The 14,968-nt window shown below is 51.4% G+C and overlaps 1 protein-coding gene across 1 annotated transcript in view; it reads left to right on the top strand.

Annotated features, from left to right (window-relative positions):
* The window catches only part of CFAP99 (cilia and flagella associated protein 99), a 35,046-nt gene extending 20,620 nt beyond the window's left edge, over positions 1 to 14,426 (top strand). The window contains exons 10-15 of the mRNA XM_029234537.1: positions 211 to 415; positions 11,481 to 11,622; positions 11,729 to 11,880; positions 12,697 to 12,902; positions 13,840 to 14,002; positions 14,141 to 14,426. Of these exons, the coding sequence (XP_029090370.1) occupies positions 211 to 415; positions 11,481 to 11,622; positions 11,729 to 11,880; positions 12,697 to 12,902; positions 13,840 to 14,002; positions 14,141 to 14,257 (985 nt within the window). The 3' untranslated portion in view covers positions 14,258 to 14,426. The remainder of the gene's footprint in view (positions 1 to 210; positions 416 to 11,480; positions 11,623 to 11,728; positions 11,881 to 12,696; positions 12,903 to 13,839; positions 14,003 to 14,140) is intronic.
* The last annotated feature ends 542 nt before the right edge of the window (positions 14,427 to 14,968 follow it).

Below are 14,968 nucleotides of genomic sequence, written 5' to 3'. Positions count from 1 at the left end.
GATGGGGGCTGGAGATGTGGCTGGAGGGCGGACGCACAGGACCAGGACGGGTGGACGGGTGGACAGTGCGTGGAGCGGGTGGCTGGTGTTGGTAGAGGGCGGCCCACGCCTGTGAAGGCCACTGCCCCCAGGGGAACTGTGGCCTCCTGGTGGCCCATGCAGCCCCACCACAGGAGACGCCCAGCCCCGCCTCTTGCCTTCTCTCCCCAGGGTGGATAAGCTCACGGACGGGGCCGGGGACCTCTCCGAGTTCCTCAAGTGGCAGAGGAAGACACGGGCGAAGGACCTGGAGGAGCAGCTGGCCACAGGCGAGTGCCGGAGGCTGCAGGGGAAGCTCAGCCGCGAGGAGGCCGTCCTGGCACGGCGGCAGGTGGTGCAGGAGAACAAGCAGAAGGCCGACCAGAAGAAGGAAGAGGTGACGGGCAGGCCGGGGTGGCTGGGGCCTGGGCTGGCTGTTCCTGTGGTTGCCGCCCCCAGGCATTTCCTCCTAAAACCCCCAGAGTCGAGGTGCTTCCTCTGGCCCCATCTCACCAGGTGGGGCTTCTGGAAGCATCTGGGGTCAGCTGGCCTGCGTGGACTGTCTGGCCAGCACTTCTGGTCCAGACTGCCCCCCGCCCCCACTAGCATGGTCAGTTGGTCTGCACATCCACGTGTGAGGGAGGACCTGAGGTCTGGCAGAAACTTCCAGAAGGCCAGCATGTTTGCATAAGATGCGAAAGGGTCTGTGGACACCCACGTTTCCGCTTCGGATGCTCTGGACGTCAGTCCTGCCCTTCCTCCTCCTAGGATGGACGTCCTGGCCGGGGCCTCCCTGCCCGTGTCCCTTCTAGTGGGCCTGGCGGCGGCCCAGATGAGGCAGGAGCCTGCAGGGCCCAGAGGCCCAGCCGTAGCCCCCTCTCCTTAGCCGTGTGCCACTGAGGGCCGCCAGTCGGCAGATGTGCCCCAGGTTCCCGCGAATTACTTCTCCCGGCAGACGCGTCTGTATCTGCTCTTCATGTTAGGGTTGGTTTTCCTTTCTTTTTAGCTCACTTCTTAAAAATACAAAGTCAAAACAATATGACACATAGCCTCAGAGAAGTCTTACTTCTTGTAAGTCTGTAACTTACAGCCCATTTCCACCTCCACCCCAAGTCCTTATTTTCATGAATTTCTGTCTTTCCTTCCAAGCAAGTATACACACATCTTGTTTCCCCTTTTCTTAACATAAAATGTCCCAGCCTGCTTTACCGGCAATGAATAATGTCGTGCACGTTCTTCCTCTTTGTGGAGGTGTCTTTTCGAGGTCCACTGCTAGAGGAGGGACTGCTCCATCAGAGTAGCTGATGTGGAGGTTCTGTCTTGTTCTTGTGGCTGTTTTTGTTGGGGGTTTTGAGGTCTTATCAGAGATGCCACATCACCTTCCCTGGGCAGGAACTTCAAGGCCCCAGCCTTGAAGGAGCCCTTCCTTGGGGAAGGGGCCCAATCCCCCTGACCCACCCACAGAGGTTACTGTACTGAATTCAGGAATTTTTGCCAGTCTCAGAGGTGAGAAATAGGATCTCAGTATAGCTCTGATTTGCATTGCATCTATGAAACGTGAATTTGAGGATGTTTCCATATAAGAGCCACTTGTGTGTCTTTTTCTGTGAACTGTCTGTTCATGTCTTTTGTCATTTTCTTTTTTTTTTCCAGTTTTATTGGGGTATCATAGACAAGTAAAATTTGTATGTATTTAAGGTGTATAATATGATATTTTGATATACAGGTACATCGTGGGGTGATCGCCACAATCAAGCTAATTAACACATAGTTACTTTTTTGTGCATGGGGTGAGACCACTGAGATCTACTGTCTCAGCAAATTTAAAGTGTACAAAACATTATCGTTAACTCAGTCACCATGCTGTACGTTAGGTCCCTAAAGCTTATTCATCTTCTAACTACAAGTTTTGACCTTTTGACCAACATCTCCCCATCCCCCTCACCCCCCAAGCCCCTGGTAACTACCATTCTACTCTTTGTCACTATGAGTTCAACGTTTTTAGATTCCCGCAGAAGTGAGATGAGACAGTATTTGTCTCTTTGCGTCTGGCTTATTTCACCCAGCATAACGTCCTCCGGGTTCATACATGTTGCCACAAATGGCAGGATTTCCTCCTTTTTTAAGGCGGAATAATATTATAAGGAATAATAATATTCCATTATGTACGTATAGCACATTTTCTTGATCCATTCATCTATCGATGGACACTTAGGTTGTTTCCGTACCTTGGCTACCGTGAACAATATGGCAATGAACATAGGAATGCAGATGTCTCTTCAACATAGTGATTTCATTTCCTTCAGATGTACCTCCAGAAGTGGGATTACTGGGTCATACGGAAGTTCCATTTTTTATGTTTTGAGGGACCTCCATACTGGTTTCCATAGTGGCTGCCCCAATTTACATTCCCACCAACAGTGCACAGGGTCCCTTTTCTCCATATCTTTGCCAACATTTGCTATCTTTTGGCGTTTTATGCTGGCCATCCTAACAGGTGTGAGGTGATATCTCGTTGTCACTTTGATGTGCATTTCCCTGATGATTAGTGATGTGGAGCATCCTTTCGTGTACCTGTTGGCTGTTTGTATGTCTTCTCTGGAAAAATGTTTGTTCATGTCCTTTGCCCATTTTTAAAATCAGGTTACATTATTTTATTTTATTTTGCTATCGACTTGTGCGGGTACCTTATATATTTTGGACATTAACCCCTTATTGGATATAGGATTTACAAATATTTTCTCCCATTCCATAGGTTGCCTTTTTATTTTGTTGACTGTTTCCTTTGCTATGCAGAAACTTTTTCATTTGTGTAGTCCCACTTGTGCTTTTGGTATCAAATCAAAAGGAAATAAATAATCGCCAAGACCAAGGCCAAGAAGCTCTTCCCCTATGTTTTCTTCTAGGAGTCTTATGGTCTCAGGTCTTACATTTAAGCCTCTGACCCATTTTGAGTTGATTCTTGTGTGTGGTGTAAGATAGGGGCTCAGTTTCATTCTTTTGGGTCTGTATATCTGGCTCTTCCAACAACATTTATTGAAGAGACTATCCTTTCCCCATTGAGTTTTCTTGGTGCCTTGGTCAAAGATTAGTTGACCATCTCCATTTTCTGTTGAGCTTAGAGTTCTTTATATATTAAGGAAAGTAACCCTTTAACTATAGTATGTTGTTACAGATATTTTGTTCCAAGTACTCATTTGGCTGTGCTTAAATGATGTATTTTTGCCATGTAAATGTAATTTTCATGTCATCAAACTTATCAGTCTTTTCTTTCATTGTATCTGGATTTTGAATAATTAGGAAGGTTTTTCCCATACCCATGTTATACAAGAGTTCACGCATGTTTTCTTCTAGTATTTCTGTAGTTTCATTTTTACATCTGGATCTCTATCCACTTGAAGTTTATTCTTATACACGGTGTGAGATCTGGATCCACTTTTAATCGTTTTCAGATGGCCAGCCGGTTGAGCCTTCCAATCCGTGAATGCGCTACGTCTCTCCATTTATTTAAATCTTTTATTTCCTTCATCTGGTTATTTAGGTTTCTGTATGTAAGTCCTATACAAGTTTTGTGAGATTTGCACCGAAGTATTTCTTTTATTGTTTTCGAGTGGTTGTAAATGGTGCTGTATTTTTAATTTTGGTGGCCATGTGTTCAATCCTAGTAGGTAAAAATGCAATTGGTTTTGTGTGTTGTTTTTGTGTCCTGTGACCTTGCTGAACTCCCTTATTAGTTTTCTAGGACAAACAAGGAATTTAGTTGTAGATTCCTTGGGGTTTTCTCCGTAGACAATCATGTAATCTGTAAATAAGAACAGTTTTATCTCTTCCTTTCTGATCTGCCTATTTATTTCCTCTTCTGCCTATTGCACTGGCTAGAACATTTGTGCCTAGTTCACCATCTTGGCGGAAATCAGCCTTTCACCATTAAGTGTAATGTTAGATGTAGGTTTTTCTGTAGATGTGCTCTTTATTAAGTTGATGAAGTTCCCCCCATTCCTATTATTCTGAAAGTTTTTATCAGGAAATTATGCCAGATGCTTCCCTGCATCAACTGATACGGTCATGTGATTTTTCTTCTTTAGAAAAATTTAGTTAATATGGTGGATTACACTGACTGAATTTCACATACTGAATCAGCTTTGCATCCCTAGAATAAACCCCACTTGATTATAGTGTATAATTCTTTTTATATATGTTGAATTCTATTTGCTACGATTTTGATTTTGTTAAAGTTGTTCTTGCACATAGTTTCATAAGGGGTGTTAGTCCGTAGTTTCCTTTTTTGTAATGTCTTTTGTCTGATTTTGGTATCAGGTAATTCTAGCTTCATAAAATGAATTTGGAAACATTTCCTCCTCTTATTTTCTAGGAAAGATTGTGTAGAATTGGTATTAATTCTTTGAACATTTGGTAGGATTCTCTAGTGAAATCATCTAGGCTTGGAGGTTTCTTTTTTGACTTTTCTAAATTAGAAATTCAACTTCCTTACAAGTTACAGGGTTATTCAAATGATCTGTTTCATATTGAGTAAGTTGTAGTAGTTTGTGTTTTTTGAGGAATTGGTCCATTTCACTAAGTTTCCAAATTCATGTATGTAGAGTTGTTTGTAATATTCTATTACCATCCTTTTTTATTTTTTTAATTTTTAAAAATTAATCATTTATTTTTTATTTATTTTTATCTGCGTTGGGTCTTAGTTGCTGCATGTGGGTTTTCTCTGGTTGTGATGAGCAGGGGCTACTCTTCGTTGCGGTGCATGGGCTTCTCATTGTGGTGGCTTCTCTTGTTGCGGATCAGGGACTCTAGGCGCGCAGACTTCAGTAGTTGTGGCTCGTGGGCTTAGTTGCAACACAGCATGTGGGATCTTCCCGGACCAGGGCTCGAACCCGTGTCCCCTGCATTGGCAGGCGGATTCTTAACCACTGTGCCACCAGGGAAGCCCTACCATCCTCTTTTGTGTCTGTAGGGTCTAAAGTGTTTCATTCTTGAATATTGGTGATTTATGTTTTTTCATTTTTTTCTATTAGAATTGCTAGAGATTTGTCAATTTCATTGATCTTTTCAAAAAACCAGGTTCTGGTTTCATTGATTTTTCTCTACTGTTTTTCAATGTTATTGATTTCTGCTCTTTATTATTTTCCTCCCTTCTGCTTGCTTTGAGTTTATTTTGTTCTTCTTTTTCTAGGTTCTTGAGATGGGATTTAGATTACTGACACGAGACGTTTCTGCTTTTCTATTGTAAGCACTCAGTGTTACACATTTCCCTTTATTTGTTGCTTTAGCTGTGTCCGGAGATTTTGATATGTTGTATTTCATTTTCATGCAGTTCAATGTACTTCTTCATTTCATTTGAGATTTTCTCTTTGACCCATGGATTATTTAGAAGTATGTTGTTTAGTTTCCAAGCATTTGGAGATTTTTCTGTTACCTTTGATCATTGATTTCTAGTTGATTCCATTGTGGTTGTTGAACATACTCGGCTCTATTTATTTTAAATTTGTTGAGATTTTTTTGTAATTGCTTGTTGCATTTTTATGAGGGCTTCTTTACAAATCATTGTCAAATCTAACATCTGTGATCTCAGTGCTGAGATCAGAGCTCAGTGCTCTACTGATTGTGTCTTCTTTCAGTTGGAGATCATCCTGGCTTTCGGTATGGTGAGTGATTTTCGATTGAAACCCGGACATTCTAGGTATTATGTTACAGGACTGTGGATGTTACTTAAGCCTTCTGTCTGAGCAGCCTCTCTCTGACGCCACTCTGGCAGGGGAAGGGGGGCACTGCCACATTACTGCCAGGTGGGCTTAGCAACCCACCGTCCCCACGTGGCCTCTGTTGACCCCTGAGAGGGGGCCCCTGATGATTTGTGGGTAAGGGCTCCAGCTAGACCTCCATCAATAAATACCCCCCCGGACTGGGGGAGGGAGGAGTACCTTATAACTGCCCCCCACGTGGCCTCCACTGTCACGTGGCAAGCATGGAGGTGAGAGTCCTCACTCTGCACTAAGCCTCCTCTGACACCACCTTAGTGGGGATCGGGAGGGACCCTTGTTCCCGTGGGTGGGGGTGGACACCAGGTTGCCACGAGCTCTCCTCTGACACCACTGACACCGGGGGCAGGTCCCAGCTCAGGCTCCTCTGTGCCACCTCCCCGTGATCTGGGGAGGGCAGAAGTCTTGCGCTCACTCAGCCTTTGCTCAGGTTTTTCCTGTGATGTCTGGTTGGAGCACAGGTTGTGTCACACAGTTTTCTGTGTCTGTAGGCAGCTCCTTTCCTGGTCCCTTGGCAGGCTTTGGTTGGGCTTTTTTGTCTGCACCTATGGCATTTCTGGGTCCTCCAGCACCCAGCCTGGGACACATGAGGTAAAAGAAGACCCAGGGACACCCCCGCCCCCAACACCGTGCCATCCTTCAAGTCCCACGGTCCCAGCCAGCCAGCCTTCTTCCCTCTGCCTTTCATAGCCTTCTGTGTGTTTAGTAATTTATATTCAGGGGTTTTAGTTGTGCCTGGTGGGAGGAATAGGGAAAAGCACCCCTACTCCATCTTCCCGGAAGTGGAAGTCCCAGGTGTCGATTCTGATAAAGGCTTTTGCAGCATCTGTGGAGATAATCATATTATTTTTCTCCTTAACTCTGTTAATACGGTGAGTTATATTAATGATTTCTTTTTTTTTTAAACATCTTTATTGGAGTATAATTGCTTTACAATGGTGTGTTAGGTTCTGCTGTATAACAAAGTGAATCAGCTATACATATACATATATCCCCATATCCCCTCCCTCTTGCGTCTCCCTCCCACCCTCCCTATCCCACCCCTCTAGGTGGTCACAAAGCACCGAGCTGATCTCCCTGTGTTATGCAGCTGCTTCCCACTAGCTATCTATTTTACGTTTGGTAGTGTATATATGTCCACACCACTCTCTCACTTCGTCCCACCTTACCCTTCCCCCTCCCCGTGTCCTCAAGTCCATTCTCTACGTCTGTGTCTTTATTCCTGTCCTGCCCCTAGGTTCTTCAGAAACATTTTTTTTTTTTTTTTAGATTCCATATATATGTGTTAGCATACGGTATTTGTTTTTCTCTTTCTGACTTACTTCACTCTGTATGACAGACTCTAGGTCCATCCACCTCACTACAAATAACTCAATTTTTATTTCTTTTTATGGCTAACATTCCTATTAATGATTTCTTAATGTTGACCCATCCTTGCTTTCCTGCGACGAATCCCGTGCGGCTTCCCTGGAATTTGAAAGTCCTCGGACTCACATGGAAAAGTCCAGAGGCAGGAGGCAGTGGGTGGAGAGCAAAGGTGGGCTGTAGTCGAGCAGCCGTGCACTTCCCTTGACCAGAGACCCTGAGAGGATCCCAGAAGAAGCCACCCCGAGTCACCTTCAGAGGTCCACCTGGAGGGGCAAAGACCCCATCAGAGGGGTGGGTCCTGGAGGCCAGGGCTTGGACTAGAAGCTGCGGCCTGACAAGTGGGCTTGCTGGGCAGAGGGACTGTGTTCAGGCGACCCGCCCGCGGTGCAGAAGCAGCAGCTCCACCAGGGAAGAGAGCTGCTGGGAAGGAGGGAGGCCCCTCCCGCAGGCTTTGCCCCAGGGGTGGGAAGGCGTTTGGAGCTGCTACCTTCTACTCCTTGGGGCTCTCTCAATATTCCTGGCATGGGGCTGTTCTTGTGACAGCAAGGACAGAACAGTCTGCCCCTACGGCCCCTCCCCTCATCCGCCTGTCCTGACGCCTGGTCAGCAGGAGGGGCTCCAGCCCGCACAGGCCGGCACCCCCTCCCGTGGCTCGATGGCGGCTTGGTGAGGTCCAGCTCCGTCCCTCCCAACCCCGGGGGTCTCGTGAGCCAGAGGCCTCCAGTCAGAAGCACAGGAGTCGTGGACCTCCAGGGAACAGCTTGGGAGAGGGCACCCTGTGGGGGCTGGCGGCCCAGCCACGACACGCAGGCACCCTCGGCCTCGCGTCATAATTAGGGCAGCTCCCCGAGCCCCGAGCCGTGTTCCCCAAAGCCCGGCTGACTGGCTGGACCATCTGGCACAGGTCCAGAGGCTTCTCTCCCCGACCTGGAACGTCCAGGCACACGCATGTAGGTGATGAGCGTGTTTTATGAACAAAGTAACCTGAGTAGACGGCGCTAAACATTTGAAGACAAAAGGAATTGTATTGTTTTCGTGTGCCATTCATGCTGGACTGGTGACTTTCACAGCCTCTGTCTTTTTTTTGTTTTTAGTATTAATTTATTTAGCTGCGCCAGGTCTTCCTTGCAGCATGCAGGATCTTTAGTTGCAGTGGCGTGCGTGCGGGATCTAGTTCCCAGACCAGAGATTGAACCCGGGCCCCCTGCTCTGGGAGCACGGAGTCTTAGCCACTGGACCACCAGGGAAGTCCCCAGCCTCCGTGTCTTAATGGGACTTTGTCTCCACAGGAGGTTCCGTTGCCACAGCCTGGCCCATGGAGGGAGCCCCTTCCTCGCCTCTGTGCTCTCAGCATCCCTCTAGAGCCTGGAGGCATCCTTTCTTTCTTTCTTTTTTTTTTTTTAACCGGTACACGGGCCTCTCACCGTTGTGGCGCCACCAGGGAAGCCCGAGGAGGCATCCTTTCTTTTGAGAGGTAGGGTGTTTTGGGCCCACCTGAATTTTCTCTTCTTGAGACGTAGATTCAGTTACTCCCCCCCCCCCCCAGGCCCTGGCCCTCACCACAGAACCCAGTGTTGATTTCCATAGCTGAGGGCTGGGTGGGGGAAGCTTTCCTGGTTCTTCCGTGGTGACCAGTATTAAGGTGCTCTAGCAACAGGGCTGAAAAGGATATATTTGTAAAGTCATGAGTGTAGCTCTGACATTGTTTTATCATAAACAATGCGAATATATTTTCTTCACTTAATTTTATCTCCCTTTATTTATTTATTTTTTTGGCTGTGCTGCGTGGCTTGCTGGATCTCAGTTCCTCAACCAGGGATTGAACCTGGGCCCTCAGCCGTGAAAGCGCCGAGTCCTAACCACTGGACCCCCAGGGAATTCCTAGTTTTATCCCCCTTTTAAAATAATTTGATGAACCATAGAAATAAGTAGCTATATTGGAAAAAAATGGGTAAAGTTCACATAATTCTTGCTTTTTTTTTTTTTTTTTTTGCGGTACACGGGCCTCTCACTGTTGTGGCCTCTCCCGTTGCGGAGCACAGGCTCCAGACACGCAGGCTCAGTGGCCATGGCTCACGGGCCCAGCCGCTCTGCGGCATGTGGGATCTTCCTGGACCGGGGCACGAACCTGCGTCCCATGCATCGGCAGGCGGACTTGGGTGGGCCGTGCTTGCTCTAAGCCTCTTCCGGCTCCTGGTGACCCCAGGAATTCCTTGGTCTGTGGCAGCCTCACCCTATCTCTGTCTCCACCTTCACATGGCCATCTTCTCCATGTTTCTCTGGGTCTTCTCCTCTTCTTATATTGACACTTGTCATTGGATTTAGGACCCACCCTAAATCCAGGATGGTTTCATCCCAAGATCCTTAACTCATTACTTATTGGTTCCTTAACTAGTTGGAAATAAGATCACATTCTGAGGTTCCAGGTGGACATGAATTCTGGGGGGGCACCAACCTACTACACCAGGGTATATGTGTCACAATCAAGAAACCAATATGGGCACGTAACTTAACTAAACTCCACACTCTATTTCGATTTCAGCATTTTTTTTCCTACTTATGTCCTTTTTCTCTCCAAGATCCCATCCAAGGATGTCCCAGACTCGTCTTGGCCATGACATTGTCTCAGGCTTTCCTTGTCCTTGGCACCCTTGGCAGTGGTGAGGCGTGCTGGTCAGGTGTCCTGTAGAACGTCTGTCTGTTGAGATGCTCAGACTGGGTGTAGGAGGAAGACCACAGGGGCCACGTGCCTTTTCATCCCATCCCTTCAAGGGTGCCCGCCGTCAGCAGACTTATCAATGAGGAGGTTGGACTTGATCACTTGGCTTCTCACTGCAGTCATTCCCCCTTTCCACGTTGCACTCCTTGGAAGGGGTTTCTAAGCGGGGCCCATGCTCAAGGAGGTGGGTAGGTTATGTGGATTCTTCAGCACAGAAGACTTGTCTCTTCTCCCCCATTTACTCACTTATATATCCATGTATATCAGTCCACTCATTTATATCAGTGTGGACTCATGCATATTTATTTTATACTTTGTGTTATAATCCAATATGACGTGATGTATTTTGTTGCCAGCTTTGGCCACTGGGACCCCTTTCAGGCTGGCTCCTGTGTCCCTTCGACCTGCCCCCATGCCTCCCACCATCCTTTTGTTTTTTGAGCACTTCCTTACTTTATGGTGCCATAAAATGCTCCAGGCTCATCTTGTATCTTCCCTGCCCCAGACCTCAAATGGCCATTTCTCCGAGAACCGTGGTTCCTTTTCTTAGAACCTGGAATGAACTTGCACAGAAAGGGATGGTCAAAAGCCATTTTTTTATGTGCTGGCAAAGTGCTTTAAGAAAGGCTTCCTTCCTGCCCAGCGTGCCTGGCATCCACGCTGCCACACATGGACCCTGCACATACCATGCAGTCGGAGATGAGCCCCCAGGTGCCAAGACCTCCAGGACTGGGAGTCCAGGGGCTCCCTGGCAGCGCTGGGCAGTGACAGGAGGTATACATCCCACCCTGTCCTTTGTAGTATCTTGAAGACTGAAAATAATATTCTGAATTGTTCACAACAGCTCCACCCTGGAAACAACCTGAATGTCTGTCAATGGTAGAATGTATCAAAGAGTTGCTATATATTCCCCGAAACAGCCACGAGAATAAGCCAACTGCAATCCTGGTAAAAACGTGGATGAGGATAGTACCCCCAGATACTGAGCAGAAGAGGGAAGCCACAGCCAGGACACGGGGCGAGTCCTGTTTGTGCGCGGTTCGAAGTGGCAACACCACGCCCCGCGGTTTAGAGCTGCACATTTCTCAGGCTCCTCCCAGAAAGAAGGGTGTGGGGTGACCATCAGGGCGTGCCCGGGGGCGCATGTGATGGGGAACCTGGGGCTTCCCGGGGGCTGGCGTGTCCTACGCACAGGCCTGGGCAGAATCTGGACAGCCAGCTCCACGTGGCTGCAAAGTAAGCAGTGCCCTGCTCTCTCGGGTGGAGTCAGCGGTGGGTGGGCTTCAGGGCAAACCCAGTGGCTCTGACTTGGTTTCCCCCGGACACTGGTGGCTGCACTCCTCAGCTTATTGTCAGATCCGGGGGGGTGGCTGCGTGGTTCTGGGCTCACACCCCCAGGATCACAGTGGAGGAAGGGAGGACGTGAGGCGGGACTTCCCCAGCAGGCCCCACCTCCAGAAGCTGATGAGCTTAGACCCAGGTTCCAGGGTGATTCAGGGTCAGGGACTGGGTCTGCCGTCCAGACCTCAGGCTGCTCCCGGGGCTGGGGCGGGCCTAGGGTCGCAGGCAGCGGCTCTGACTGTGGCCGGCCGGTTGTCCAGACAGCTGAGCTGATGCAGCAATGTGCCGAGAGGCGCCTCCAAGAGGAAAGGTCCATGAAGGAGCTGGTGGAGCAGGTGATGGAGACGCAGAAGAACGTCAAGGTGGCGCAGACAAAGCTCCTGAAGGGCCGACGGCAGATGGGTACAGCGGGCAGGGGGGGTTCGGTACCCTCCCATGGGAGCTACCTGGGCCCTGCGCCGGCCCTGCTGCTCTCTGACCCCCTCAGCACCCCCTGGTTGGCCCTTAGTTCAGGAGGTGATAGAGGAGAGCCGGGAGCTGCTACAGCGCGGTGCAGAGGCAGCCAAGGAGGAGCAGAGGCGGCGCTGTGAGCTCATCTCACAGTTGCGAGCCCTGGAGACTCAGCCCACGCGCAAGGGCAAGCTGGTGGACCTGACCCAGGTGAGGACGTGGCCCCCGGAGCCCACGCCCATGTGACGACCTCGGGGAGCTTCCCCAGGTCTTACTGGGCCTGGCATTGCCATGAAGGATGTGTGCAGAATTCCCACCAAGGCCAAAGGCAGTCTGGACCCAGGCCGAAATCCACCTATCCACTCATGCCCAGCTCCCCCGTGCCCGCCATGCTGGAGGCCTGGGTCTGGTCCAGATGCTCAGTCCTGCCAGGGAGGCCTCCATCACCCCTGGGGGTGGGCAAGGTAGGCTTCGTGGAGCTGCGCGTTGAGGGAGTTCCCGGAACTCACTAGGCCTGGGTGGAAAGGGCAGTGTAGGGAGAGCACAGGTGCACGAAGGCCCAAGGCTGGGCAAGCAGGAGGCTAAGAGAAGGGCAGCCGTGCCTGGAAGCCTGTGTGAGAAACACCACAAGAGGCCAGGCTGGCGCGCGGTGACATGCGGGAAGGCCTGGTCCTGGGGGGTGGGCAGAGTCCAAAGGGCTGTCTACCCAGGCCCCCAGGTCCTGGCTGGGGAGACAGTGCTGAGCTCCATTTGGGCCCTGCCACAGCGGAGGGGCCTGCAGGGCACCCAGCTGAGATGTCCCCACAGAGGTCGAGGGCTGCAGAGCAGGCCCAGGCTGGAGAAGCCGAATGGTGGACACGTCACACAGGCACCACTGAGTAGACAGGAGGAGGTCTCCTGGGCACCAGGCCAGGCCTATGGCACTCAAGAGTGCTGCTGGTACTGGTGCCAGCGCCCTGGAGATGGCCAGGCAGGCTGGGCCTGGGCCTGGTTCCCAGCCTGGGGCCTCCCCTGCCCACCCTGCAGATCCCTGGCTATGGCCTGGAAGGGGAGATGTCGGTCGTGGAGCTGCGTGAGCGGCTGGCCCTGCTCAAGGAGACCCAGAGGTGCAAGGAGGAGGAGAAGCGAGACCAGATCATCCAGGGCAAGCGCGCCAAGAGCCGGGCGCTGCAGAACACGGTGGAGCAGATCTCGCTGTGCCGCGCGGCCATGGGGAGGTCTGCAGCCTTAAGGTTAGTGCCCATGGCCCGGGGCGGACGCCTTGGGTGGGCAAGGAGCAGGGAGACTGCTTTTGCACCCTCCTGGGTGGCTTCTCCTTGTAGCAACCCACCATCCTCCCGCCCAGGCAGTTCCCTTGCAATCACTTGCCCCCAACTATTTTCTTTAAAAAAAAAAAAAAAACACATTTATTTATTTATTTACTTCTGGCTGCGTTGGGTCTTCGTCACTGCACGCGGGCTTTCTCTAGTTTCGGCAAACGGGGGCTGCTCTTCACTGTGGTGCGGGAGCTTCTCTTGTTGCGGAGCACGGGCTCTAGGCGCGCGGGCTTCAGTAGTTGTGGCTCGCGGGCTCAGTCGTTGTGGGTCGCAGGCTCTAGAGTGTAGGCTCAGTAGTTGTGGCGCACAGGCTTAGTTGCTCCGTGGCATGTGGGATCTTCCAGGACCAGGGCTCGATCCCGTGTGCCCTGTATTGGCATGCAGATTCTTAACCACTGTGCCACTAGGGAAGTCCCTTTTTTTCCCTTTTAAACAAGGACTTAGTTGGGGTTCACAGATCAAATTTGTCAAACATCTCTCCTCTCTTTTCACGGAGAGCACGTGGACACACGCACCCCTCTTTGTTAGGAACACTGTGGTGACTTTTCCGGCCCCTTGTGGCCGAGTATGGAAGAGATCTGCAAAGATAGCAGAATATTAGCCGCGGCCATCTCTAGGCAAGAGTGGCAAGGGGAGGGCAAGATGAAAGGGCGTTCGCATTTTATCCCCAATACCAAGATAGTTAATACCTATGGAATACTTTTTAAACTGTGAAATACAAGGAGCAAAAAGGAAGAGGCGCTGGGGGGAACCCCGCCCCGAGCGGTCCTCGTGGGGCCTCTCCACCTGCACCTAAATCCCTTGAGTCAACCCGCCGTGGGGTTCTCCTAAGCCAGCCCCGCCGCCCGCCCAGGTGGGAGGAGAAGAAGGCGCAGTCGGCGGCCGCGGCAGCCCCCTCCCGGGACGAGCGGGTGCTGGAGCTGCAGCGCAGGATCCGGGAGAAGGCGGCCGAGCGCCGCGGGCAGGAGGCACTGCTGCACGTGCCGGCGCCGCGGGCAGCTCGTCCCAAGCAGCAGGTGAGCCCCGGAGGCGGGCGCGAGGGTGCGCAGCGCAGGCGTTGTAGGTAGCGGGGGGCCGGGCGCAGTGTGGGGGGACGGGGAAGCCGCGATGGGGGACGGCCCTGCCCCGCGTCGACCTCCACCGCCCGCCCGCAGGCGCAGCTGGAGGCGCAGCGCAGGCTGGAGCTGGAGCAGAGCCGGGAGCGCAGGCTGCGGGCGCTGCAGCGGGGAGGCTCGGCACGCGGGCCCGCTCGCTGCCTGGGGGCCGTCTGAGCTGGGCGGGGGCCCGCCGGGGGCCCGCCCCGGGACCCCGAGACCCCGAGACCCCCGCCCGAATAAAGCCTGGGCGGCGGTGTGCACCTCCCCTTCCTTGGCCGCGCCCCCCCACCCACTCCGCCCCAGTCTCCTCCCGCCCAGAGCAGCGTTGCCAAATAAAATGCCAGTTATTGCGTGGGACAAGCTAATGCTAACAGAAGGATCCGCTGGAATTCAAATTTATTTGGGCGTCTTGTATCTTATGTGCTAAACATGGCCACCCTAGACCAGATTGTAGCCCTTCCTACGGCCTTGTGCTAGGCATTCCTGCCCATGCCCCCCCATCGGAGTTCCCAGAGCCTGCTCTACTTGTGGAAAGCTGGAATCCCCATTCTCTGCCCGGAGTCGGGTGGCTTAATCCGGGAACCCCCAAGACTGAGAATGTGATTGTTCTTGTGGGATTAGTAGAAGTCGCCAGGATCTTGAGCCGCTGGGAACTGGCCCTTCTCGGCCTTATCTCCCAAACCTCACGGCGATGGGGGGAGCTGGCCGGGGATGTAGGATCTGTCTCCCACTCCCCGTCTGCTGACGAGGCCCCTGGTGCTGAGAGGTGAAGTGACCTGCTGGGAGAGCCAGGACCCAAAGCTAAGCCTGGATGCCTTTAGAGCACTGCCCAGCCTTCTCCAGCATCACTGAAGGAACACGGTTAGAGCCACTGGGCAGGAGCTG

This window comes from Monodon monoceros, unplaced genomic scaffold (assembly GCF_005190385.1).
Source record: "Monodon monoceros isolate NGI ecotype Baffin Bay Population unplaced genomic scaffold, NGI_Narwhal_1 Super_Scaffold_20, whole genome shotgun sequence".
Taxonomy (NCBI): Eukaryota; Metazoa; Chordata; class Mammalia; order Artiodactyla; family Monodontidae; genus Monodon; species Monodon monoceros.
Note: the sequence above shows the minus strand (reverse complement) of the source record. Positions and strands in the feature narration are given on the sequence as shown.